Source organism: Capricornis sumatraensis, chromosome 1 (assembly GCF_032405125.1).
Source record: "Capricornis sumatraensis isolate serow.1 chromosome 1, serow.2, whole genome shotgun sequence".
In the NCBI taxonomy this organism is placed as follows: domain Eukaryota; kingdom Metazoa; phylum Chordata; class Mammalia; order Artiodactyla; family Bovidae; genus Capricornis; species Capricornis sumatraensis.
In genome coordinates, this window is record NC_091069.1 from 196,246,441 (window position 1) to 196,271,735 (window position 25,295).

The 25,295-nt window shown below is 36.1% G+C and overlaps 1 protein-coding gene across 1 annotated transcript in view; it reads left to right on the forward strand.

Moving 5' to 3' along the window:
• Positions 1 to 25,058, forward strand: part of TBL1XR1 (TBL1X/Y related 1) — a 172,934-nt gene extending 147,876 nt beyond the window's left edge. Inside the window, exons 5-16 of the mRNA XM_068970370.1 lie at positions 1,164 to 1,386; positions 2,109 to 2,241; positions 2,595 to 2,736; positions 5,418 to 5,481; positions 5,574 to 5,671; positions 6,852 to 6,912; positions 15,224 to 15,345; positions 15,485 to 15,559; positions 19,410 to 19,537; positions 20,111 to 20,276; positions 22,990 to 23,091; positions 24,058 to 25,058. Of these exons, the coding sequence (XP_068826471.1) occupies positions 1,164 to 1,386; positions 2,109 to 2,241; positions 2,595 to 2,736; positions 5,418 to 5,481; positions 5,574 to 5,671; positions 6,852 to 6,912; positions 15,224 to 15,345; positions 15,485 to 15,559; positions 19,410 to 19,537; positions 20,111 to 20,276; positions 22,990 to 23,091; positions 24,058 to 24,084 (1,341 nt within the window). The 3' untranslated portion in view covers positions 24,085 to 25,058. The remainder of the gene's footprint in view (positions 1 to 1,163; positions 1,387 to 2,108; positions 2,242 to 2,594; positions 2,737 to 5,417; positions 5,482 to 5,573; positions 5,672 to 6,851; positions 6,913 to 15,223; positions 15,346 to 15,484; positions 15,560 to 19,409; positions 19,538 to 20,110; positions 20,277 to 22,989; positions 23,092 to 24,057) is intronic.
• The last annotated feature ends 237 nt before the right edge of the window (positions 25,059 to 25,295 follow it).

Consider the following 25,295-nt stretch of genomic DNA (forward strand, 5'->3'; position numbering starts at 1 on the left):
ACACTTAGTGCGTGTTCACTAGCTTAAGTGAGCCAGGCTTCATTTATGCATGTTTCTAGCTAATATGCACTGTTTCTGTTTCTGACTTGCTCTGTGCCTGTGTCTCTTCTCCTGCTTGCTTTAGAACTTATTTATTGTGAACTTCCCAATACTAGTGAGAGGAGCTTTGGAAAATATAGCAACTTGATAAAATTAAAGAACACTAGCCTGTGAGTTGTAGCTGTACTTCTCTAATGTTACTGTGCATATAAGACTTTCCCCAAAAGCTTGTTAAAACAGAGATTCCTGAGCCCTGTAGAGATTTTGGTTTTATAGCTTTGAGTCTCATTTCTAACAAGTTTCCAGATGTTGGGGGGACTGTTGGTCTTTGGATTGCACTTTGGATAGCACCAGTTAACAGATTCCAGCTGCCATAGACTACCTGTGGAAGTCTTTAAATCTTCCTGTGCTCATAAAGTAAAATGAGGGACTTCCCTGGCATTCCAGTGATGAAGACTGCCTTCCAGTGGAGCGGCATGGGTTCAATCCCTGGTCAGGGAGCTAAGACCTACCTGCTTTCGGGCCAAAAAAACAACACATAAAACAGAAGCAGTATCGTAACAAATGCAACAAGGACTTAAAAAAACAATAACAGTAGTGAAATGAGGTGATTGTATATATTAATGTCTATTGATATTGATGTCTATTTCTGCCTTAATGTTTTAATTAAATCACAAGAAACTTTTGCATTCAGCAAAACTATTTAAAAAGTTTTTAGTTTTAAAGAAGTATTTACCAAAATGTGGCACCAAATCTCATCATTTTATTAACTATCCCACATTACTTTTGACCAACAGAACTTGGGAATATAATTGAAAGCCTTTTTACCCTCTAGGCCTGCTTTTTTTAAAAAAAAATTCCTTTCAGTATTTCAGCTTTGATCTGTGCAACACTTAACAGAAAGAACTGGGTGAGGAAGACAATTGGAACAGCTGTTTACAGGGCTTCCTTTAGTTTCCTTCTTCCCTCCCGATTCCTTCCTTCCTTTCTTACATGCACTCAGGAAATTACCGAAAAGTGTTTTTTTTCTTGGAATGATTATTTTCTGCTGTTAACTTGTATGAATACAAATTACTCCAAATGTGTTACCTTTGATTTTTCTTCTCACAATTTTTCAAATCCAGGATGGTACCTTGTTTGATGGTCGACCAATAGAGTCTCTGTCACTGATAGATGCCGTAATGCCTGATGTAGTACAAACAAGACAACAAGCTTATAGAGATAAACTTGCACAGCAACAAGCAGCAGCTGCTGCAGCTGCTGCAGCTGCGACAAACCAACAAGGATCTGCAAAAAATGGAGAAAACACAGCAAATGGGGAGGAGAATGGAGCACATACTATAGCAAGTGAGCTGAAAGAAGAATTTTTTTTAAGTTCCATTAAAAAAGAAACTTGCTTTATGGGGATGCCTCATTTTAGCTGAACTAACACTGTCTATTTAATTTTTGCCAACTTGTTCCCCTAACTTATATCACACAATTCAGATTTTTATGCCTAAAGTTCCATAAAGCTAGATTTACTTTCATGGACCTTATTATTTTCATTCTTTTTAAAAAAATATTTAGAAACCATTTTTTTTTACTGTTAGGTGAACTTTGTATCTGCATTTGAGTTCTAAATATAATTTATAACAGTAGTCATTAACAGATACAATAAAGCTTTGGCATGGAGATTTAAAGGCAACTCGATGTTATATGAATGATATCAGCAACCCCTACTGGCAGAAATTCAGAATAGTGTTGGCATGGATTATATTTTATTCAAACTATTTTATCATTTTCAACTGTGTTTGGGCCTAACCTTTCACAGTTTTCCTCTAGTCCTGCTCCCCCATCTCTGAACACACACTTAGGTGCACATCTCTTTTTAAAAAATTATATTCATGTTTAACTAAAGGTTGGAATTTATTTTTCACGTGATAAATTCTGTATAGTCATTTTCAACATTACCTGACATAGTGGAATAAGAAAGTTACACTCTATCTGCTGGTTAAGAATTCCTTTTTTCCTCCAATATGCTGTGATATTATTACCTAACTGGAATTTTCCATCTATTTCTCATGATGCAGATAATCATACTGATATGATGGAAGTGGATGGGGATGTTGAAATCCCTCCTAATAAAGCAGTTGTGTTACGGGGCCATGAATCTGAAGTTTTCATCTGTGCCTGGAACCCTGTTAGTGATCTCTTGGCATCAGGGTATGTTTCTCAAAGTAAAATTAAAGCGGATTTCTAAAAGTATCTTACTGAAATATTGCGTGTTCTACAAATACATTGCTTACACTTTCCGGGTTTTGTTGTTGCTTGTTTGTGGTCATTTTGCCCTGTAAATCTTTATTTCTTCATGAAGTAATGTTAGAGTTTTAAAATTACTCCCTCGGGAGTGATTTCGGCATCCCCAAAATGGAGACTGAGAAAAATACTGGAAATGGAAATGCCTGATAGTCTAATTTGTGTTTGCCTCATTAATAATAGGATGTAAATCTGTTGCCTTGATTTCTGTAATGCTTGAGAATATCATGAAAATTTAAAATATGTTGCATTCCTTATAGGTCTGGAGACTCAACAGCAAGAATATGGAACCTTAGTGAAAACAGCACGAGTGGCTCCACACAGTTAGTACTTAGACATTGTATACGAGAAGGAGGGCAAGATGTCCCAAGCAACAAGGATGTAACATCACTAGATTGGAATGTGAGTATCGCTGTGCTGTCCATGGTGGATGTAGTTAGTAACATGCTTAACCTCCCTGAGCCTCAAACTAGAGGCAGGGCATGTCTGTTTGTTCAGGTATTTTTGAATTTCACTAGTAAGAACAGCAGACTAGGAGTCCCTAACCCAAAATGTGTTAAAAGCAAAGACAGTCAGGGCAAGGTTCATCTTCCAGCCTCTCAGTTTATCTAGATATAGAATCTTTGCATAGCTGGTGGTCCATCACTCTGTACTTCATTCTCATCACATATAAAGTAGGAGTGTATTAATGGTCTTACATAAATCAAATAGTAAATGAAAACCAATAATAGACATGTACTAAGTTCTCAGTGGGCTTCCCTGATAGCTCAGTTGGTAAAGCCTGAAATGCAGGAGACCCCAGTTCGATTCCTGGGTCAGGAAGATGCCCTGGAGAAGGGAAAGGCTACTACCTAATTCCAGTATTAATTAAGTTCTTAACTACTAAGTCCTTTGTTAGGGGTACAAGAGAAATCTATGTAATAGAAACATAGTCTTGTTTCTCTCATTTTGCTGTTAATTGATGAAAACTTCATTGCCAGCTCTTTTTAGGAACCGTTGGTCTAGATTACAAGCTTTATTCTAGCTGTAGGACTCTTGAGAATTCTCTTATTCTACATATGATTCAATATCTTTGATTACTTTTACTTACTAGAAAATTTGATTTCACTGTTGATAAAGCTTCATCCTTTCAGTTTCAAATATATAATTAACAGCTTTCTTTGCTACCATTCCCACAAGTAATTTGCGGAAAATTAGCATTTTAAAAGTTTCTGTATCTTTTCCTTTATTCCATGTTGTCTTTTTTCTTCCTTGTAACTTTACGTTCATTTTTTTAATACCCTCCCACTCCCCCAACTCTGGTTCTAGTAACTTCTTAGACTGTATCAGTGTTACAAAGAATTTTAGAGGTCAGCTGTCCTTTCCTTAGCAAGTGGACATCCTTTCCTTCTCTGGCCTCTGTTTTAACAACATTTTGTGGGGCTTTTCAAAGTATCTTCTAAATCTCTTTCCAAGAAATAAGATCTGTCTTTCAAAGTGATTACACTATCTGGAGTTCTTAGTTTCTATGAAATTCTTCCAGAACTCATGGTAAGGCTTATTAGTGTTCTTTTCTAAATTTCCAACAATGTATTTACCCTTTCCCACCTATAAAGTTGAGAATTCTAAACAGTGCTATTTGATTGTAGGGTCAAAACTAAGAATTCCGTTCTTAAAATGGGACCTTACTATATCATAGGCCAAAGGCCTTATACCCTTCTTAGGCTGTTTGGCTCAGAGACCATGTTAACTTGATGAAATTTATAGTTTACACTGAAAAGGATGGTTAACAAATGATTTGTTGAGTTCGGTGTTTCTGAACTGCAAGTTAAAGCTTTTAAAAGTATAGACTTTTGAAAGATTTATTACTTGCTATGAACTTAAGTCTTCCCCTAGAAAGAGAAAATGTTATTGTTGTTTAATGGCTCATTTCCATGGCTAAAGCAGCAGCCTGTGAGATAGCTGCTCCTTATTATTCTCCTACTTTACTAGTGGTCCATGTTCTAAAACCATTAGTTTAAAGGAAACTTTGCATTGTGCAGTTTGGAAATAAACTTGTGCTATTAGCTTCAACATTGCTCCTTCTTCCTTAGAACTATAGGGGATTTCCAAATCCTAGCAGAACTGAATCTGCATCGCCTACAACCAGCATTTGTTTGTCACTTAACTGTACAGCTAGATGACTGGAGAGGTCTGAAAAGGTGATCTTGTTTTCAATTCTCTTACCAAAAAAAGCATCAGCAAGGCAGGATTTCATTCTGTCTCTCCTGTAATGTTTACTCATCTCAGCAATAGTCTGTGTAATGTACTCTGAAACTTGGATTTCCACAGAATAAGTTGGATCTTAGCAAGTCCTGCCGTTGGACCATTATTCAAGGCAAGGCACCATAGGAAATTTTAAGGTTAGAGAAAACGTTAAGGATTCCTCCTCAGAGTAGAGTAGTTCTGGACAGTTGTACTCACTTCGTTAGCTATAAAGTCAGCCTACACTCTTTTCTAACTTGTGTTTTTGTGTGTGCGTTGCTATTTTTTTGGTACAGGAAAAAAATTAAAAGAAAGAAATGTTTAATGTAGTGATCTTTAAGAATCTGATCATCTGAAACAATATTATTGGGAACACACACAGTTTAGACAGTAAAAGATTTAGAGGGAGGACAATATGAGAACTTCTAATCTTAATGAAACATTTTGGAAGATTTTGATTTTGATTGAATACCTTTATTAAATCATAAGATTAAGATTTTGATGTCCTTTCTAATCCCCCGCCTGACCCCCACCTTTAGTCCTAGGCCTTTGTGAGAGTACAGTAAGTAGACCTTAGCCCCTGTAAGAGCGGTGATAATCTTGCTCCCAAGCAGTTACTGCCCTTCCAGGACTGGGGTGTGAGGCCTGCACCCTGACTGAATGCTGCCAAAATACTAGCTTCACAGCATGAAGGGTGTTCTGGAGGCCTTTTCTCACACTTGCAAATAAGCAAAGCTGAAGATCTTGAAGCAAAGAATGTCACAGACCTGCTGTACTTGGGATTAAACATAATATATTCTAATAAAATTTAAATACCCTTTCTGGGTTATATAATTGAAAGAAATGTGTTTCTCCAACAGAGTGAAGGTACACTTCTAGCAACTGGTTCTTATGATGGGTTTGCCAGAATATGGACTAAAGATGGTAAATAAAGCATTTTTTCCCCACTTGTTTTTACTGTTGATCCAAATTATAAAGCTTAAAGTAATTTTAATGTTTTTCCTTTTGAATTTTAGGTAACCTTGCTAGCACTTTGGGGCAGCATAAAGGCCCCATATTTGCATTAAAATGGAATAAGAAAGGAAATTTCATCCTAAGTGCTGGAGTAGACAAGGTAATTAGCTTCTATAAAAGTTAATTTGTTAAAGAGTATACTTGAGAGTAATATTCTCCTCTGCTAATCACATAAATAATAAAACATTCATATTTGGGAAATTCACATGTGAATTTATGTTAAGAATAGAAATGCTTTCTTAGATTTTCTGTCAGCTCATTCTTAAATCTGTGCAGATGCCCTTTATTCTTATCTGTGTGACTGCTCTTCATTGTTTTGGAGTTTGAGCCATAGTGAAGTCATATATCCAATACTCTTCATCTCTTTTCTGTAGTTTTTAGTTAATCGCATCAGTGAGTATGGCTCTGGAGTGATTTCATGGGAAATCTTAGAGTCAGTCTGTTAGCTGAACTCCTAATGTTTAATTGAAAATGCAAGAAATGCAGGGTCTTTCCAGCTTTCACCTAACATGGCTGGTAAACTTGGGTAGGTTGAAATCATTTGTTATTTCTCCTTCATTTTCTTAAAGTTATTTCCTTTACCACACATCACAGAAAAGATTGTTTTATAATACAGGAAAGTACATGCCCATAGTTACCAGTGTATTGTCAAAAAGGGAAGTAGGCAAAAAGGAAGAATATGAAGGTGGCCAGGAATGGGAGGGGAAAGCCTTCTTAATAGTTACTGCCAATCTACAATATTTAATGACTCCAAAGTTATAAAATTAGTGATGGGAGGGTATTAGTGAAATTGTGAATATATCCATTCAGATGTGTATGTTATACTTTGATGTAATATAAAAAACATTGTTTTAATTATTGTCAGAATTAAAGCTGCCTTTATTTATCAATGTGAGCTTTAAAAATCTTAATATTGAGAATTAGCTGATTAGGATATTAACCAAAAATTTGCCTCCTCAAGCTACATAGCAATAAAAATCTGACATTAAATACACTACTACAATGGAGTTTCTTAATCTGATATAATGTTTGGTACTTTGTAGACAACCAGTAATTGTTATTTGAAGTAAGTTGACTGATGAAAAGTCACCAGGGTAGAATTAAACTGCTTAACAGTTTAATTTAAACATCCTTTCCCTGCTCCCAGTGGAATATAGCCTCATTGTACTAAAATGTTAAATGCACTCTGACATTTTATATTGCTTTAATATGATGAGGCATTTAATTTATGTATATATGATAAACTTTTCTTAGCAATATATTTTTCTTTTCTATCTTAGACTACAATTATTTGGGATGCACATACTGGTGAAGCCAAGCAACAATTTCCTTTTCATTCAGGTAAATCTTCACAGTTTACATGAGAACTGTTAGAACTGTCTTCTGTTTTCCTAATTAAACTTTTAATAGCATATAATTCATCTAAAATCTTGAACTATCAAATGTAAGCTTTATTCCTAGTCCTTTGAGGAGTTGATGTTCAATGGCTTTCAGATAATTAATCATCAGAGGATCATCAAATGTTTTCCGTGAAATGTACCTAAAAAAGCGTTTTCAACCTGGTGCCATTAGAGTTGGTAATATTTAATGGTAAGAACATAGATTTTTGATCCAGGATGTCTAGGTGTGCTTGTGAATCCCACTCCACTTAACAAGCTTCAAGACTGAGAGAGTCATTGAACCTTTCTGAGCCGTATTTTCTCTATCTGTAAATGAGGGATAAAAATAATACTGTTTGAGTAAGTGCGTAAGACTAATACATATATATTAAAATACTGCATAAACTCCTACAGATTTAGGTATTGTCATGTTTTATTTTAATTTATGTATCTAAAACAGTCCTCTTGCTTACCTAAAATAAAAATTATAAGGCTTTCCCGATACTGCTGGAACTTTGGCACTTCATATATTTTCTTTTAGGAAATAATTTGATACTTAAATCAGATAAATCTGATCTCCAAAATAGTGTGCTTCTTTCTCCATGATATATAGCTGTGCACCAGGGCTTATATCCTGATGTGTAGAGACACCTTGATTTTAGTACCAACACTCTTGTGCATCCTAGAACTTTGTTTCTGCTTTCAGGGGGGTTTCTGAGAACAGAAACTGATGTTAAACTGGAACAAGATCCCTAATAATGTTTATAACAGTAGTTTTAGTACTGCCTGATTTAATTGCATCATGCAAGATTGTGTTGTGGTTGGAAAGAGTTTTAACTTGGAGGCTGAGTTAAGTAATTCTGGTTGTTTTCAAGGCTTTGGTAGTATCCTTTTTATAGTCAGTGGCACAGTGTTACCTTTAAAATTGAAATGCAAAGCTTTTGGCATTTTGCTTTTTTGTATTTTTTTATTTAGTGTGATTCAATAAGTCAAATAAGGCACAAAATGATTTTTCAGTAGTATCTCAGTGGCATAATTTTGCAAGTTTGTGTTAAACAATTCAACCTGATTAAAGCCTACCACATTAATAAGTATTTATTTACACATCAGTATCTGTTTACCTGTTTTAATCCCTTTCCGCCTTTGCTTCTAGTCCTCAACCAGATAGAATTCTCTTAGACCTCTGACCATTCTGCCTAAAGATTTTTCCTACATCCTAGGAGTGATGGAAAATTGAAATAAGTGGGTGTGGCATTGTTATGAGTTGCTTTATAATGTGTGCCACCTTTGTGTTGGAGGTAATGTTCTTTATACACAATCCCATTTAGTCTTGGCTGCAACCCAGGGGTACATGATGTAGAAGTCACTTTACAGATAAAAAGCCATTTTACCTGTGATATTCTTTCCTGCCATGCTTTTTTTTATTTTTTAAATGGCTTTATTGAGGGGTGTGTATGTGTGTCCAGTCCCTCCATATCCTTGCCAGCACTTGGTATATGATCAGTCTTTTTAATTGTATCCCCTGTAATGAGTGTGTAGTGGTGTCTCACTGTGGTTTTATTTGTAGTTCCTAATGATTAATGATGTTGAGCATCTTGTCACGTGTTAATTTATCATCTGTATGTCTTCTTTGGTGACGTATCTTTTTCTTTTGCTTGATATAGAAGTTGAGGTCACTGATTTGAAACCTTTCTACTTTTCTAATGGGGATCTGACATTCAGTGCTATAAATTTACCTCTAACTACTACTTAGTGACATCTCACAATTTTTCAGATATTGTGATTTCATTCAGTTCAGAATATTTTCTGAAGTAATTTTGATTCAGCATATTAATTTATGAATAATTGGAAAGTTTTTCGAGGTCTTTGTAGCATTGCTTTCTAATTTTTAATAAAAATATTCATTTTAGTTTTGACTGCACTAGGTCTTCGTTCCTGTGTGCAGACTTTTTCTAGTTGTGGAGATTGGGGGTACTCTAGTTACGGGGCCTAGGCTTCTTGTCGCAGAATGTGAGCTCTGTAGTGCGTGGGCTTCAGTATTTGAGGCTTGCAGGCTCCAGAGCACAGGCTTTTACTAGTTGTGGCACATGAGCTTTTTACCCTGCAGTATGTGGGATCTTCACGGGCCAGGAATCGAACGAACCCAGTGACCCCTACATTGTAAGGTGGATTCTTAACCACTGGGCCGCCAGCGAAGCCCGCTTTCTAATATAATTCCATTGTTCCTACAAATGTCATGAGGGTCAAGTTGTTTCATAAGGCTGTTCAAATCTTTTATAGCCCTAACTGGTTGTTGTGTCTACTTATACCACCTGTTACTGAGAGAAGGGTATTGAAATCATCAATAATAATTGAAAAACACAGTTTCTAATTTCTTCCATCAATTTTTGCTTTATGTATTTTGAAACAGTGCTAATAAGGACATTAACATTTAGGAATGTTGCATCCTCATGTTGAATTGATCCATTTATAATTTTGTTAATGATCCTCTTTTTTCCATGCTCTGTAATCTACATAATCTGATGTTAATGTAGCCCTTCAAGTTTCTTTTGGTTAGTATTGGCATGGTATATATACCTCCATACTTTTACATTTGAAGTGTAATTTATATAGGCATTATTTATTGCTTGTTTACTGAATATCAACCGCTGCCTTTTAATGGTAATTTTTAGGCTCTTTACATTTAATGTGATTATTGATATGATTGCATTTAAATTAATCAAATTTCTATTTATCTCTTCTTTTCCTGTTTTTCTACTTTCATTTGGATTATATGAATATTTTTATGATTACAGTTTTCTTCCTTTGGTGGGTTATTAACTATAAATCTTTTATTATAGTGGTTGCATCAGGATTTATAGTACACATCTTTAACTTAGCACTATATACTTCCAAGTGATATTTAAAGAGATTAAATAGTAATAATTTTTACTCATAGTTACCATTTCCAGCTGTTTGTTTCTTTGTGTAGATGCATACACATCTAGTTCATCTAGTTTCATTTATTTTCTGCCCAGACGGCTTTAACATTCCTTATAGTGCAAATCTAATGCTGATGAATTCTTTCTATATATATGAACAAGTCTGTATTTCACTTTCATTATTGAAAGATTTTGTTGTTGTTGAGTATAGAGTTCTAGGGTTGACAGGATATTTTTCTTGCAGTACTTTAAAAAAATATTGCTGTGTTCTCTTATTTACACTTGAACTTATTCCAGTTTTCATCCTTATTGCTCTGTAGTAATTTGTCTTGTTTTATCTGGCTGCTTTTAAGATTTTTCTGCTTATAAATGATTTTGTACAATTTGAATAGTTTTCTTTGTTTCTTGACCTTGAAGCTTCTTGGATGTCTTCATACATAGTTTCCTTCAAGTGAAAAAAAATCTTGACCATTATTTTTAAAGAATATTCTACTTCCTCCCCACATTTTTTTTAACTTGAAGTTTTGAGTGTGTTTATTAGTCTGCTTGACTTCCCATAATACTCTTCATTTTTTTATCCAGTATTTTTTTCGGGTGTGCTCAGTCATGTCCAACTCTCTGTGACCCCATGGACTGTATAGCCCACCAGGCTTCGAAAGGGCAAGGGTACTGGAATGGGTTGCCGTTTTGAACCCACATCTCTTTTACGTCTCCTGCAGCGGCAGGTGGATTCTTAACCACTAGCGCCACCTGAGAAGTGGGATGATTTCTATGCTGTTTTTCAAGTTTACACTCCTTTTCTTCTAGTTATTTGTGAACTTTGTTCTGGCACATTGTTAAATTACCTGGAAATAGTCTGATCCTTTGGGTCACGCTTATAAAACTTGTTAAATGTCAGGGAAACAGTGCTCAGTGTAGAGCTAATTATTTCCTGGTACTGAGGCAAGAACCTAGATGTACTCAAACCAGTGTTCCCTGAATCAAAAGGTTTTCTAGCCTGCTGCACGTTTCCAGTCTTGTTTCTTCTAATCCTTTTCAGTGCTTCTTTCCCAAGGCTCAGCTAGTACTTATGCTGATTAGTACAGCTAACTATATGAGTTGGGCCCGCTGCAGGTCTTTAGAATTCTGTCTGCCTAGCTCTCTCCTTTCTTGTGCTATGAATTCTAGCTGCCTGTGGTTCTCTAGATTCTGAGCTTTATCTCTTCCCCTCAGGAATTTCATTAATCTCTTCCTTAGGGAAATTCCTCTTCCATGGGCCAAGATCTGGACATTTTTCCAAATCATATATGAGCAGTTAAAGGCACATTGTTGGTTGATTTCCTTCTCTGAAGAACCACTGTCCTTTGTTGTCTCGTACCCAGAGTCTTCCCTGGTGGCTCAGATGGTAAAAAAATCCTTTTGCAATGCAGGAGACCCAGGTTTGATCCCTGGGTCAGGAAGATGCTCTGGAAAAGGCAATGGTCACCCACTCTAGTCTTGTCTGGAGAATTCCATGGATAGAGGAGCCTGGCAGGCTGTGGTCTGTGGAATCTCAAATAGTCGGACGCAACTGAGCAACTAACGCTAGCACTAACCCAGAGTCTTGTACTGTTATTTCATACATTTTGTAAGTGTTTGGCTATTTTGGGCAGGAGGTAAATTTGTTTCCCGTTACCCCATCTTGACCAGGAATAGAAGTCTACCATGCTTTTAAAATTACCATATTCTAATTCCTATACTGTATTTTCATCCATATACTCTTACATAAAGCATAAATCATGATTATAGATGATTAACCATTTCATATTCATTAGGATAGCTGTAAAAAATAACAGTGTTCATAATGATGTGGAGAAATTAGAATCCTTATGCTTTGTTAGTAGGTATGTAAAATGGTACATTTGTGGAAAAGAATATGACAATTCCTCAAAAAGCTAAACATAGAATTACCATATGACCCAGCAGTTCTCCTCCTAGGTAACTGAATTGAAGTCAGGAACTTGAATGAATTCATAGCAGTATTTATAGCATTGTTCACAGTAGCCAAAGGGTGAGAACAACACACTGTCCATGAGCAGATGAGTGGATGAACAGAATGAGGTCTCTATATACATGGATTATTATTCAGCCATTTAAAAAATGGATTTCTGGTACATGCTGCAACACCAGAGAACTTGTATACCTTATGCTGAGTGAAGTAAGTCAGACATAACTTTGAAAGTAAAGATTCAAGATTACAGAGGCTGGGAGGAGGGCGAAATGGAGAGTTGTTGCTTAATGGTTACAGAATTTCTGTTTGGGGTGATGCAGAACTTTTGAAAATAGTGGTGATGATTGTACAATATTGTGAATGTAATTGATACAGCTGAATTGTGCACTTAATTAAATGACAAATTTCCTGTTATGTATGACCACAATATTTTAAAACTAATGTAATATGGTAAAAGCCATTGAATTGCACACTTTTAAATGGATGAAATGTATGATACATGAATTATATCTCAGTGAAGCTGTTTTTTTAAAAAGGCAAATAAATATTAAATGCCTTTTCCCCTTCCCTCATAGGTTTATTTATTACCTTTCTGGATTATGAAAGATACATGGGTTAACAAAAAATAAATCAGAATTGGAGGGCACAGAGACTGAATCTTAGTTCCAGGGCTCTTTTTTTTTTTTTTTGCTGCACCTTGCAACTTGCAGGATATTTGTTCCTCAACCAAGGATCAGACTCATGCCCCCTGCAGTGAAAGAGCAGAGTGCTAACCACTGGACCGCCAGGGAATTCCAGCTCCAGGAATTTAGAAGATTGTGTACCCTCGGCCAATTAACTTTTCTTAGCCTTTTTCATCATATGAAAAATGAAACCAGTAATAGTAAATATACCTCTCACATATTACCTACATAAAAATATATTTTATGTTAAAGATGTGTCTCTATCCTGAAGGACTTATATTACCTAGAGTTATTTTTAAGTTTTAGGAATAAAATATAAAGTAAGGAGGTATGGGTTCTTAGATCACACCAATCTATAATCATTGTATCTTATGAGCCAAGCATATCACAGAACATCAATCATACAACTCATGTCTTAACATTCTCCAGCTTCCTTCAGTTATCTTTACCTGGTTATACACTTGGTTTTTGTTTTGGTTTGGACCTAATAGTGTATTTGTTTAAATACTGTTTCTGATTTTCTCAGCCACCTATCTAACATTTTCAGATGATGCACTATCAGATTGATACCCTGGTGGAGCACAACAGATACTTGGCCTTCTTCATAGCGTTTTAATATATAACTTTTAATTGTTCTTTAAATTATTTACATTTTTGGCACACACACCCCCATACACACACACACACACACACAATTATTTTTTGGGGGGGGGGTTGGCACTGGGTCTTCGTTGCTACACCAGGCATTCTCTGGTCACAGCGAATAGGAGCCACTCCTCGTTGTGGTGTGTGAGCTTCTCATTGCAGTGGCTTCTCTTCTTTGCAGAGAACAGCCTCAGTAGTTGTGGTACAAGGGCCTGGTTGCACCACAGCCTGTGAAATTTGCCCAAACCAGGAATCGAACTCGTGTCCCCTCCTTTGGCAGGAAAACCCTTATCTACTGTGCCACCAGGGAAGTCCTTTCCCCCACTTCTTAACACTATAATAAATTATCATATAAGCATTTTGTTAAAATTATTTTTCAAAATTGTATCTTAATAATATTTAATGTCAAAATGAAGGTGTAGTTACTGATTCCAATTCCAAATCACAAAGACAAAATCTAAACCAGGTAATTCAAGAAAGGGAACATAATATAAGGAAACTCTAGCAGAAGTCTTACAAGAGTGAAGAATAGAGAAGTAGGAGGTAACTCAGAGTTTAACAACTGCAGTAAACCTAAGACTGTAGAGAAAATGATAGGATCCAACTACCCAGTGGAAATGGTGTCTTTAGAGAATAGGCTGCCTGGCGAGAGCAGGCACCGTGGAGCAATCAGAGTCACTGCCAAAGACCCAGTCTTAAAAAGAGAGGACCACAGAGTTGCCTGTCTGCCCTCTTTCTCCTGACCTTGGACTTCTGACAGTTTCTTCCACTTAATGAGCCCATCTAGGGTACTGCAGGCATGGGGACCTGCAATATGTCATGTCCTGGTGGCAAAGAAGGGCAGGGCAGAGCGAGGTGAGGAGTGGGCTGAAGATAAGCTCACAGAGGAACGGTTGTCTACATTGCTCTAAGAGGTTGTGGTGCACATGAACAACAGCATACCAGACATCGTGCTGATCAAAGTGGGCCAGTGTTTTTATTCACTGACTTAGTTGGATTCTCCCAGAAGCAGGATGGGAAAGAGGAAAGGAGCCAAGGAAGGGAACAGTTCTGGTGACAAAGGTCTAGGGTCAACCTAATTCATGCAGGGCTCTGAAGTGTTTGTTATATATCGGGATTTTCCTTGTCTTGCCAAGCAAGCTTCATTTTTGATTCTCACCTTTTCCCCCAACCACCTACTGCCTGCTCTAAATGCAGTGTTTGCTATGCTTCTATTGCTTAACCCAGTTACTTGCTATCATTACCTTAATCTGCATTGCTAATTATAGAGAAGCTTTGCACTTTGCAACAGGGGAAAATGAGAAAGGAAAGAATCTTTAATCATATCCGAGCTAAAGTATTAAATGCCAGCCAGCTTTTGAACTTCTGAGGCTTTAAATTCAGTGATGTAGAATTTAAAATAGATTTGACAAGAATCAGTTAGAAGCAAAATGTATTTGCCAATCATGTAATACTCCCATTTATCAGTTAAGTAGATAGTGGAAATGGTACTTACTCAGTGTAACATTTGTCTCACTTGTAATTTACAAAGTACTTTCATACACATTATCTAACTTGATGTTCACAATATCCTTGAGTACTAAGTGTAAAGGTTTTTATCCCCATTTTTTAGCAGAGAAAAATAGCGTGAGAGCTGACTTGCTTATAAGGGCCCATTAGTTAGGGAATAGCAAAACAAGGCTTCTTATCCATTGAACACTCACAGAATTTTAGAAACAAAAGGAAATGTAGCATCACATTTAATTTTATTCTTTTAGAAATGAGGTACCAAGAGTCCATTGCTAGTAATTTACAGAGCAAACTCTCAGGAACCCTCATCTCCTGGTTACCAGGCCAGTATACTTCCTATTAGGCTGTGTCTCGCATAGAGACAACCAAACTGAAATGTATTAATATTTGCAATATTTAAGTACCATAATCTTAAAAATTCTATTAATATAAAAAGAATAAAGCAAATCGTTTAAGTTCTTAATGTTCAGCAATGTTTTAAAACTAAAGCACCTAGATTTCAGTACGTGTGGAATGAATACAAACCTGGCCTTTTTTCCTTTGCAGCACCAGCATTGGATGTTGACTGGCAGAGCAACAACACTTTTGCTTCTTGTAGTACAGATATGTGCATTCATGTCTGTAAATTAGGACAAGACAGACCTATTAAAACATTCCAGGGACACACGGTGAGAAACTTTTTTCTCCCTCCTTTAAAGCAATTATGATGAATAAGTAATGTTTCAGTGGTTTTGAAGTATGTGTTTAATACCCAAAGAACAACCAAGTCTATGAAATGAAAATGTGAATGTTTACTGTTATTTATAGAATGAAGTAAATGCTATCAAATGGGACCCAACTGGCAATCTCCTGGCATCCTGTTCTGATGACATGACCTTGAAGGTAATTCAGATAGGAGGGAGGAAGGGGGCTGAGGAGTTATACAGTGTGGCTGCTCTGGCCATTCTCAGAATGTGTCTCTTGTAGTTGGGAATTATGATACTAAGATTTGTGCTATTATAAATTGCCTTTGCTAGTAATGAGTCATATATTGGTACAATGAAAGGTTATTTGCTCATGTAAAGATCTGACTCACAGGTAATTAATGAAGATCTTTGTAGGATTCATGGATTTGACTGATATTCTGAGCAGTGTATTAATTGGATTTTTGCTGTGGTGTGGATATATATCACCTTTGCTCGGAAACTGATGTGTAGTGGATATATAGCTTAATCGGTGAATGAGCATAGTTGACATGTCAGAATTCACATCTCAGTATGAGTTTACATTTTTCTTGTTTTATAACCAAAAGCAAAAACTAACACCTAGCTCCTGTGTATATCACATACCAGAATTAAGGGGTGAGAAAAGCTTTTTGAGATAAAGAAAAATATAATAATCTTCAAAATTAATGAAGCTTGAGCTGTATACTTCATCAAATTAGCTCTACTAAAAATAATTTACCTTTGACTTTATAATGCCACTGCCTACAAACGTGATAACCTTTATAGATAGGATAATCATGAAGGAAAACTGCTTTTCCTCTTCCCATGAACAGATTAAATGTAACCTTGGTAACCTGGTGGGGTTTTTTTCCTTAAATACCAGCTACGTTTTTAGTTAGGTTTTCTCAAGTCTGGACTCCTTTGTAAGCATTGCTGATAAAAATGCTTTTCTTCACACTTGTATTTGTGAGATTACTTTGCAAGTGTGTGCGTGCATGCATGTGCACACACCTGCTCACTCAGTCATGTGTGAGGACCATAGCCCACCAGCCTCCTCTGTGGAATTTTCCAGGCAAGAATACTGGAGTGAGTTACCATTGCCTACTCCAGGGATTGAACCCGCATCTCTGAATCTCCTGCATGGGCAGGCAGATTATTTACCACTGTGCCACCTGGCACCCTTGCATGCACATACATTATGCTTATAAAATGAATAAAGAGCAAAAAACTTCTTTGGGAGCAGAGTGTGGTACATACAAGGAAATGAAAGAAGACCAGTGGCTACTCTCAGCTACTGATTTGCAGTTCAAGAGATATGTTTGAATTAGAAAGTGTTAGAGAGTTTTGTTGTTGTTATTCTAAGAATAATAAAAGGTCATAGAATTTTAAAGCAGAAGCTATAAGGATGGATAATGTCTAGTGAAGCCATACTTTGAGAAGAAGGAACAGCAGATGAATGAGAAGATTATGCTTAGCTTGGATAATGCCTTTGAGTCATGCAAGTGGAAGTGCCAGGCTGGTCTGAGGCTCAGAGAAGAACTCAAAGTGTGACGTAATCATTCGGGAATCCTCAATAGACGGATGGTCATTCAAAGCCATGGCGTGGACAAAATTGTGTAGGTAAATAGTATCAAGTAAAAGAAGAAGAAAGCTTTAAAAGTCTTAAACTCTGTAACATTTACCTGCTTTAAGAAGAATCAGGTTCCAAGAGAAAACCTAGCAGGAATGACTTCAGTGGAAATAGTATGTATGTGTAGAGAAGAATATTTCAAGGGAGGTGTTGAAGAGAATGGTCAGTAGTGTCAGTGCTATTGAAAGCTGGCATGAAATACGTTTTGGAAACTTATCTTTTGCGCGTATTTACATGGAGTTATGTATACCTAGGATACAAAACCGGAGAAGGCAATGGCACCCCACTCCAGTACTCTTGCCTGGAAAATCCCATGGGCAGAGGAGCCTGGTAGGCTTCAGTCCATGGGGTTGCTAAGAGTCGGACATGACTGAGCGACTTCACTTTCATCTTTCACTTCCATGTATTGGAGAAGGAAATGGCAACCCACTCCAGTGTTCTTGCCTGGAGAATCCCAGGGACGGGGGAACCTGGTGGGCTGCCGTCTGTGGGCTTGCACAGAGTCAGACACGACTGAAGTGACTTAGCAGAATATAAAACATTATGATACTGTTTCGTTATCTCAGTTTCATTGCAGAAGTGTGAGATCCCAGCTGATTTTTGTTTCTTTGTTGGCACTTGTGTTTGGTGTATGTTTGTTTTGGGCAAGATTTTCCGTCTTGTCTTTATTGAGTGATTTTGTCAGAAATACTGTTGATACAGGTTTCTCTTAACTTTTGCTCAAAAACAGTATGAGTTTTTAATCTGTATTGCATAATAAACATGTTTTCAACTTGAGAAAAGTGTGTTTTCTGCTTACCATTTTAACTTTAATTATTGCTTTTGTAATGGTTTTCTTCTATATGGATCATTTAAAATTTCTAAATCTTATTATGGTGAGAACAGATGAGATCTACTTTTTAACACACTTTTAAATGTACTATACAGTACTGTTATCTAAACACAGTGTTGTATGGCAGATCTCCTCTAGGGTTGAAATTTTATACTTTTTGAATAGCAGCCCACCTCCACCACAACTCCTTACCACCACCATTCTTTTTTTCTTCTTTTCCATTATTGTTTATTATAGGATATTGAGTATGATTTCTGTGCTATATACTATAGGACCTTACTGTTTATCCCCACCATTCTTTTTTCTTTCTTTTGCTTTTATGAGTTTGATTCTTAGATACCTCATGTAAATGGAATCATGCAGTGTTTGTTTTTAAAATGTATCCATGTTGTCTTGTTGAATACTGCAGGATTTCCTTATATGTTCAGTCTGAATGCGCTCCACTGTGTGCACGCGCATCTTCTTCTTTTCGCATTCACCCATTGTTGGACTCTTAGGCTGTTTCCATATTTTGGCTTTTCTGAAGAATGCTGCAGTGAACATGGGAGTACAGATACCACCTCAAGAGCCTAGTTTCATTTTATATGTTTTATATATATGTAGCCAGATGTGGAATTGCTGGTTCATATGGGGATAGTTGCTAAAATTTGAGGGAGAACCTCCATACTGGTTTTCATAGTGGCAGCAGTTTATAAGGGTTCCAAGTTCTCTATATTCTTGACAAAATTTTTAAAATTTATGGTAGCCATCTAACAGTTGTGAAGTGATATCTCATTGTAGTTTTGATTTGCTTTTCCCTGATTATCCGTGCCATTGAGCATCTCTTCATATGACCTGTTGGCCATTTGTATGTCGATTTGGAAGGAATGTCAAGTCCTTTGTCCATTTTAAAATTAGTATTTTGCTTTTGAGTTGTAGGATTTCCTTACATATTTTGAAAGTTATTGGATATATGGGTTGCAGTATTTCCTCTCATTCCATAGGTTGTTGCCTTTTTACTTTATTGATTGTTTTCTTTGCTGTGTAGAAACGTTTTAATTGTATGTAGTCCCTCTTGCCTTTTTTCTTCGTGCTTTTATTGCCTATCCTTTGGTGTCAACATGAGTCATACTGCCTTATCTGTGTATTCCTTATCTACTTTCCCTTCCCCATTGCCATGTAGTTCCTAATTCTGAATTCTAAGAGGAACTTATAATGTACATCTTTATTTTTAAAGGATAGCATAAAAACTAATGCCTTAAATATTGTAGCATCATTACCAAGGAAATTACTGAATGTTTATATTTGTACCATCTGAAGCTTTCAAAAATAATCTTAGAACTACAATTTATTGAATCCTGAAGCCTCACAATACTGATTATTAGAATGAACTTGAAGCTAATTTGTCATTTTTAAAAAACAAATATTAAATATATTCTACTACATTTTAATTTCTTTGCATATATTCTCTTGATCTCTATAATTATTGTTATGGTTATGCCACATATTTTGGACTGGCTAGATCATATTATAAACGTATCCTTTGTATGGAAAGCTAATTTACACACACTTTTCCTTTTCGTTTAGATATGGAGTATGAAACAAGACAACTGTGTCCATGATTTGCAAGCACATAATAAAGAAATTTATACTATCAAATGGAGTCCAACAGGGCCAGGGACAAGCAATCCAAATGCCAACCTTATGTTAGCAAGGTAACATTTCTGTTTTGCTTTTCCTTTATGAGTCTTTTACAAAAAGAAAATTCTTACATTATGGCAGAAAATTAGGAGAATTCAGTAAATTGGGAATGTGTCCTGCAAGGAGTATTTTTTAAATGGGAACATTTAGACATTTTATTATTTCAGCTCATAATGGATTTTGTTTATGGAGATGTCAAATATTTACTGATAATATCAAATATTGATTAAAACCTATGTAACTGAGGCATGACGCAGTAAAGTTTTTTCAGCATCAAAATAAATAATAAGTGTATATTCAAAGTAGTGTTTCACGAATCAATATAAAGGAGTTATTCAGAGAATAAAGAAATATAGTAAATTAGCTTATTTATGTTTTCCACTTTACAGACGTGGAGATGCCCTTAATGGAAGCTGCCTCTTCTCCTCTTAGCTTTGTTTCCAGAGCACTTTCTTCCTAACAGCACAGTCTACTTCTCATAAGGAATTTGTGGCTAGCTATAAGGAAAGATGGTCGTTGTAGTTTGGGGGTAGGGTTGGGAATTTCATTACTTATAAAATCTTTTTTTTTTTTCCCTCCTTTGTCAGTGCATCCTTTGATTCTACTGTTAGATTATGGGATGTAGACCGAGGAATTTGCATCCATACTTTGACAAAACACCAAGAGCCTGTGTACAGTGTAGCTTTCAGTCCTGATGGCAGGTATCTGGCGAGTGGTTCTTTTGACAAGTGTGTGCACATCTGGAACACACAGGTATGTCTGGGTTATTTGAAGAGTCACATATCTTTATATGAGTAAGAGGTGCTTGTCTAAACAAATTTTTTTTTTCCCCAATTTTGATTGTCATTCCTTTTGTGTTATTCATTCAGTTCTTAGTTTTTAAGTGAGTATTTTTTGGTGGCATTTTTTATAGCTTAGTAAAGATCAAAACCATCTGAAGTGAGATTTTCATAATATTGACCAAAATTTAGAAATAAATTTAAATTCTTTATTTTTTCAACAGTGTTGCAGACATAAAGTATGAGAATTTAAGATGCATTTATTTAGATAAATGATGTAATTTCTTTATTTTCTAAAAGAATTATCTTTGAAGAGGGTATATATAAGCAGTTAAAAAAATGTTCTAAAGGACAGGATTTTATGATTCAATACAAAATTTATCAGAGAGAAACTTAAAACTATATACTACATTTCTAGGGACAGTGCTACAGAGATCTTTTCTTAAAAATGGAGAAAACAGTTCTGTTGCTTTCATTCCTTTTCGTCTTTTCAGTGTTTTAGTTTTTACGTGCCATATACTGTTCTTTTCAGTAACAGTTATGTGACTCTACCTGTCCCTGCAGTATCGGTTTAATTTTAATGAGTGTTACTTTGGAAGTCTCCCTATTAAGGCTCTCTTTCTCCCCTTAGTAGAGCTTTGTAATTTCTTCATAAAGATCTTCTTTTATTAAAAATTTATTCTGAGGTGCCTTACATATTTTATTGTTACTATGTATAGCATCTTTTTGGAGAAGGCAATGGCACCCCACTCCAGTACTCTTGCCTGGAAAATCCCATGGACAGAGGAGCCTGGTAGGCTGCAGTCCATGGGGTCACTGAGAGTCGGACATGACTGAGCGACTTCACTTTTACTTTTCACCTTCATGCATTGGAGAAGGAAATGGCAACCCACTCCAGTGTTCTTCCCTGGAGAATCCCAGGGACGGGGTAGCCTAGTGGGCTGCTGTGTATGGGGTCGCACAGAGTTGGACGCGACTGAAGCGACTTAGCAGCAGCATAGCATCTTTTAAAACGTGTTCATTTTACTTACTGATGGTTACTCATGTTTGGAACATTACAGATTTTGGCATGTTAATGTTGACTTTGTTGACTTCATCAACCCTGCTGAGCTCTCTAATCTTCATTATTTCCCGGCTTGGCGGGATCTTAGTTCCCTGACCAGGGATCAAACCTGTTGCCCCCTGAAATGGAAGGAAGTACTGAGTCCTAACCATTGAACTACCAGAAAAGTCCCAGTCTTTCTGTTTTGACTGAATAGCAGAGACTTTATAGATAATCTGCCTATTGTATTATTTTCTGTCACTCATTTACTCCATTTTGAGTAAATTAACTTAAAATAAAATTTGGGTAGAGAACAGTAGAATTCTAAGGGAAGATGCTGTTAGACTTTTAAAGACATTTGAACAGCTATCCATACTGTTTTGTTGTTTCACTGTTGTGCATCAAAATGTCATTTTTTTTTCAAGTTTGAAAATAATAAAATGCATCTTGTGAGATTTCAGTGCAGGAAAAAGTCATTATTTTTTTGTCATATACATATGTGATATATATGTATGTGTGTAGTTTGTTGTGTTTTTTTTTTTCCCCTTCCCATTACTTGGTTGATATGTTACCTAATCATTTGACAGATAAATTCTTATAGTCTGGTCTGATCACAGATTTGAGTAAATGCTAAGAATTCTTTGGCAGTTTTAATGTAGATAGCTCTTGCTTATTGACCATGCTGCTTGGGTTCAATTATAGCCTAAGTTAAGCTTAGAAATTGGTAAGTACTATTGAAGGAAAGTGTTGGTTCTTTTTTAAAGCCCACAGTTGACTCTCTATAGATTTACTCTGTACGTGAGCTTATTTTAGATTTTGTTGATGCCACTCCTTTCCCTCCTAATTAATTGTAGATATATTTAAGGCCTGCTATACTCATACTTTTTCATTAATCTCTTAAATTGTGAGAAATTTTAGATAAGAGGGAAAAAACAGTAGAGCTCTCCCAATGTGATCAACTGTATCCATGCATCTGTGGTTTCTGCAGTATTTCCAGACTGACTTTGAACAGGAAAACAAGGAAAAATGGTCTCCCAGCTTAGTGATTAACTTAGGGCTTGCTCTGTCAGACAGTGTTTACAAGATATGTGTCTTGCTGCCATGTCGTTTTTAGGTAGTTCTGATGCTTGTAGTTTGAATTTTGTAGGTCACCATGAAGCTGAGACATACTTTCCTTGTTTGTCAGGACAGAACACCAAAAGCATGTTTTCCAGTTTCTCATACAGAACCTCTTACCTTTGACCTGTTTAATGACTTGTTTCCTAAGAGAATATATTTTTGTACTGAGTTTTAATTATTGAATGGCAGCTGAATGATTTTGATTACCATTACCAAAGGAATAAAGTAATTGAGCCGTAAACTGTGTGTGTGTGAATGATCTGTTAACAGAGAGCAGGCGTGTGTGTGTGTGTGTGTGTGTGTGTGTGTGTGTGTGTGTGTGTGTGTGTATGATCTGTTGAGAGCAGGCTAGTGCTACCATTTTGTGAAAGGATTATCATATTACATTTCTGGTATTTTAGAACTTGTGTTTGAAGCTAAATCTTGCATTGGATTGCTGGAAATAAAGCCGTATGATATTTTGACCTCAGCATTTGAACATAATAATACTTTATCACTTTTAAGATTCTGCTTCTCATTATTTTAGACAGGTGCTCTAGTTCACAGCTATAGGGGAACAGGTGGGATTTTTGAAGTTTGTTGGAATGCGGCAGGAGACAAGGTTGGAGCCAGTGCATCAGATGGTTCAGTAAGTACAATGAAGCTTTCCAGAGGGGTAGATGTGTGTGTGTGTGAGAGGGCGCAGTGGAGTACAATGAAGCCTTCCAGAGGGGTAGATGTGTGTGTGAGAGGGCGCAGTGGAGTACAATGAAGCCTTCCAGAGGGGTAGATGTGTGTGTGAGAGGGCACAGTGGATAAACACGGCTTGTGCTGGTGGTGACTGCCAAAGTGCTCTTTATAAAATAAATTTTATGATATGGGTATTGATCTATTTTACTGAAGACTCTATACTTTTCATACTCGTTTCATTCAAATAATGTAAATATAATTTAGGGTATCTTTGCCAGAGTGCCTTCAAGATCAAGAAATGGACTGTAGAACTTCATCAGTGAAATTAAGTATAGCACGATATCTCTATGAGAGAGATTTGAATTTTTAATGCCTATTTTTAAGCTTCTTTTCTTGTAGAAGATTGCTGGTAGCCCAGGGAAGGGGGGAATAGAGGCACTGAGGGGTCTACATTGAGGAATGTGTGATACCAAGAGGCTTTCAGGGCGAGGCTGCAATGTCTTTACAGAAATACTCATTGTGGCTTCCAAAGTTCTGAAAGCAAAGGGAAGATGGAAAGAGTATAGCCATTAGCTGTTTACTGAAGTGATACCTTAATATAATCTGTAGTATCTTTCATTAAAATTGAAGGCATATCATAGAAAACAGTCTATTTTGAATGTATTTATTTCTACTTTTTAATTAACAGAAAGCAAATCTTAAAAATTTTAGCCATGGTTCTTCTGTAGTGCGAGCCCGTGATTATTTCCTCCATCTTCTTTCATGTAGTTTATCTGGTTGTTTATATCCATTGCTATGATTACTTTTGTTTTATCAGTTTCATGAACTTGGAACTAAGAAATAGATTCCAAACTGTACTATAAAAAAGTTAAAAATGTACAATGAGATTCTTTACACACTGGTTGATTATTTTAATTTCTTACAGGTTTGTGTATTAGACCTTCGGAAATAGCGCTACTAGTTGGAAGCCATGGACCGACTATGAATGTGTATATAGCCAAAATGACTGTCCCCGACCCAAGTACTGCTATAGTCCCACTTGAACCATGGCCAGTCCACTACAGCCAAATCTAAGAGAAATATATACAAACAGTGTATATAAACAAAATTGCACCCTGAAGATGACAGAATTTTGTCACAGCTTGTGAATTCTGTTCACCAAGTGCTGGAATCAAATCTGCTGTGCCCCTAAAATAGCATTTAGAAGTTTTGGATATGAAAAACAGAAGAGAGAAAAAATATGCGTTATAAAAGCAGCCCATACATGTACCAGTTTTTGGATACTAATGACAGCCTTGTTTATCCCCTTTGAATCAGCAGACACCATGGATTATATTCTTTTTTCCCTTCAGTAGTTTAGCAGTTTGTATGTACAGAGAAAACGGACTTACAAAAACTTGCAGCAGTAGTTTGTTCTTGCTTTTAAACTTTTTTTGGTTTAGTTTATGGATGCATGAAGTAAGGGAGTGAATCAGTTTCTTGTTTATATTTTTTTTCACCTTTTAAACAAAAAAATTCTTAAAAATATTTTAATGCATTCTTTTGAAGAGATAGATGTTTGGTACATTTATGGCTCCCAGAGCATATATTCAATTGGTGCATGTTGTAGACGGGGAAATTGGAAATTAAATGGAACTATATGACTTTGGTCATGTCAATCTGTAAGACACATCAGTAAAAGGGTATTATGCTCTGTTTTTTGTTTTTGCTTTTGCTTTGTTTTTCTGTTGTGGGGTTTTTCTGTTTTGTTTGTTTTTTTGGTGATGTGGCTTAAATGCAATAGTTTCTTTTTTTGGGACATATTTCTGCCAATTAAAGACTAGAAGGGCACAAAAATTTTTTAATACCATAGAGAAGATGCATAAAAATATCTTCTGATGTTTTGTAGCCATAACTAAATTATGGTTAAAAATGTGCACTATTGTGAAAAGGAGCAAAGTAGGTTTGGGTTTTTTTGTTGTTTGTTTGTTTCTTTTACTTTGTTTTTTAAGAGATTAAAATGTTTCTGGATAAGGAGTAGCTTCTCCAAAGTGTCCATCATTCTGTTGTAGAAGCTTAAATATGTAATGTAACCAAACTCCAGTATTAAAAATCTCTCATGTTATTTTTCTTTATACAAAGCAAGATAACGGCATATAACACTGCCATTACATGGCAAAATGT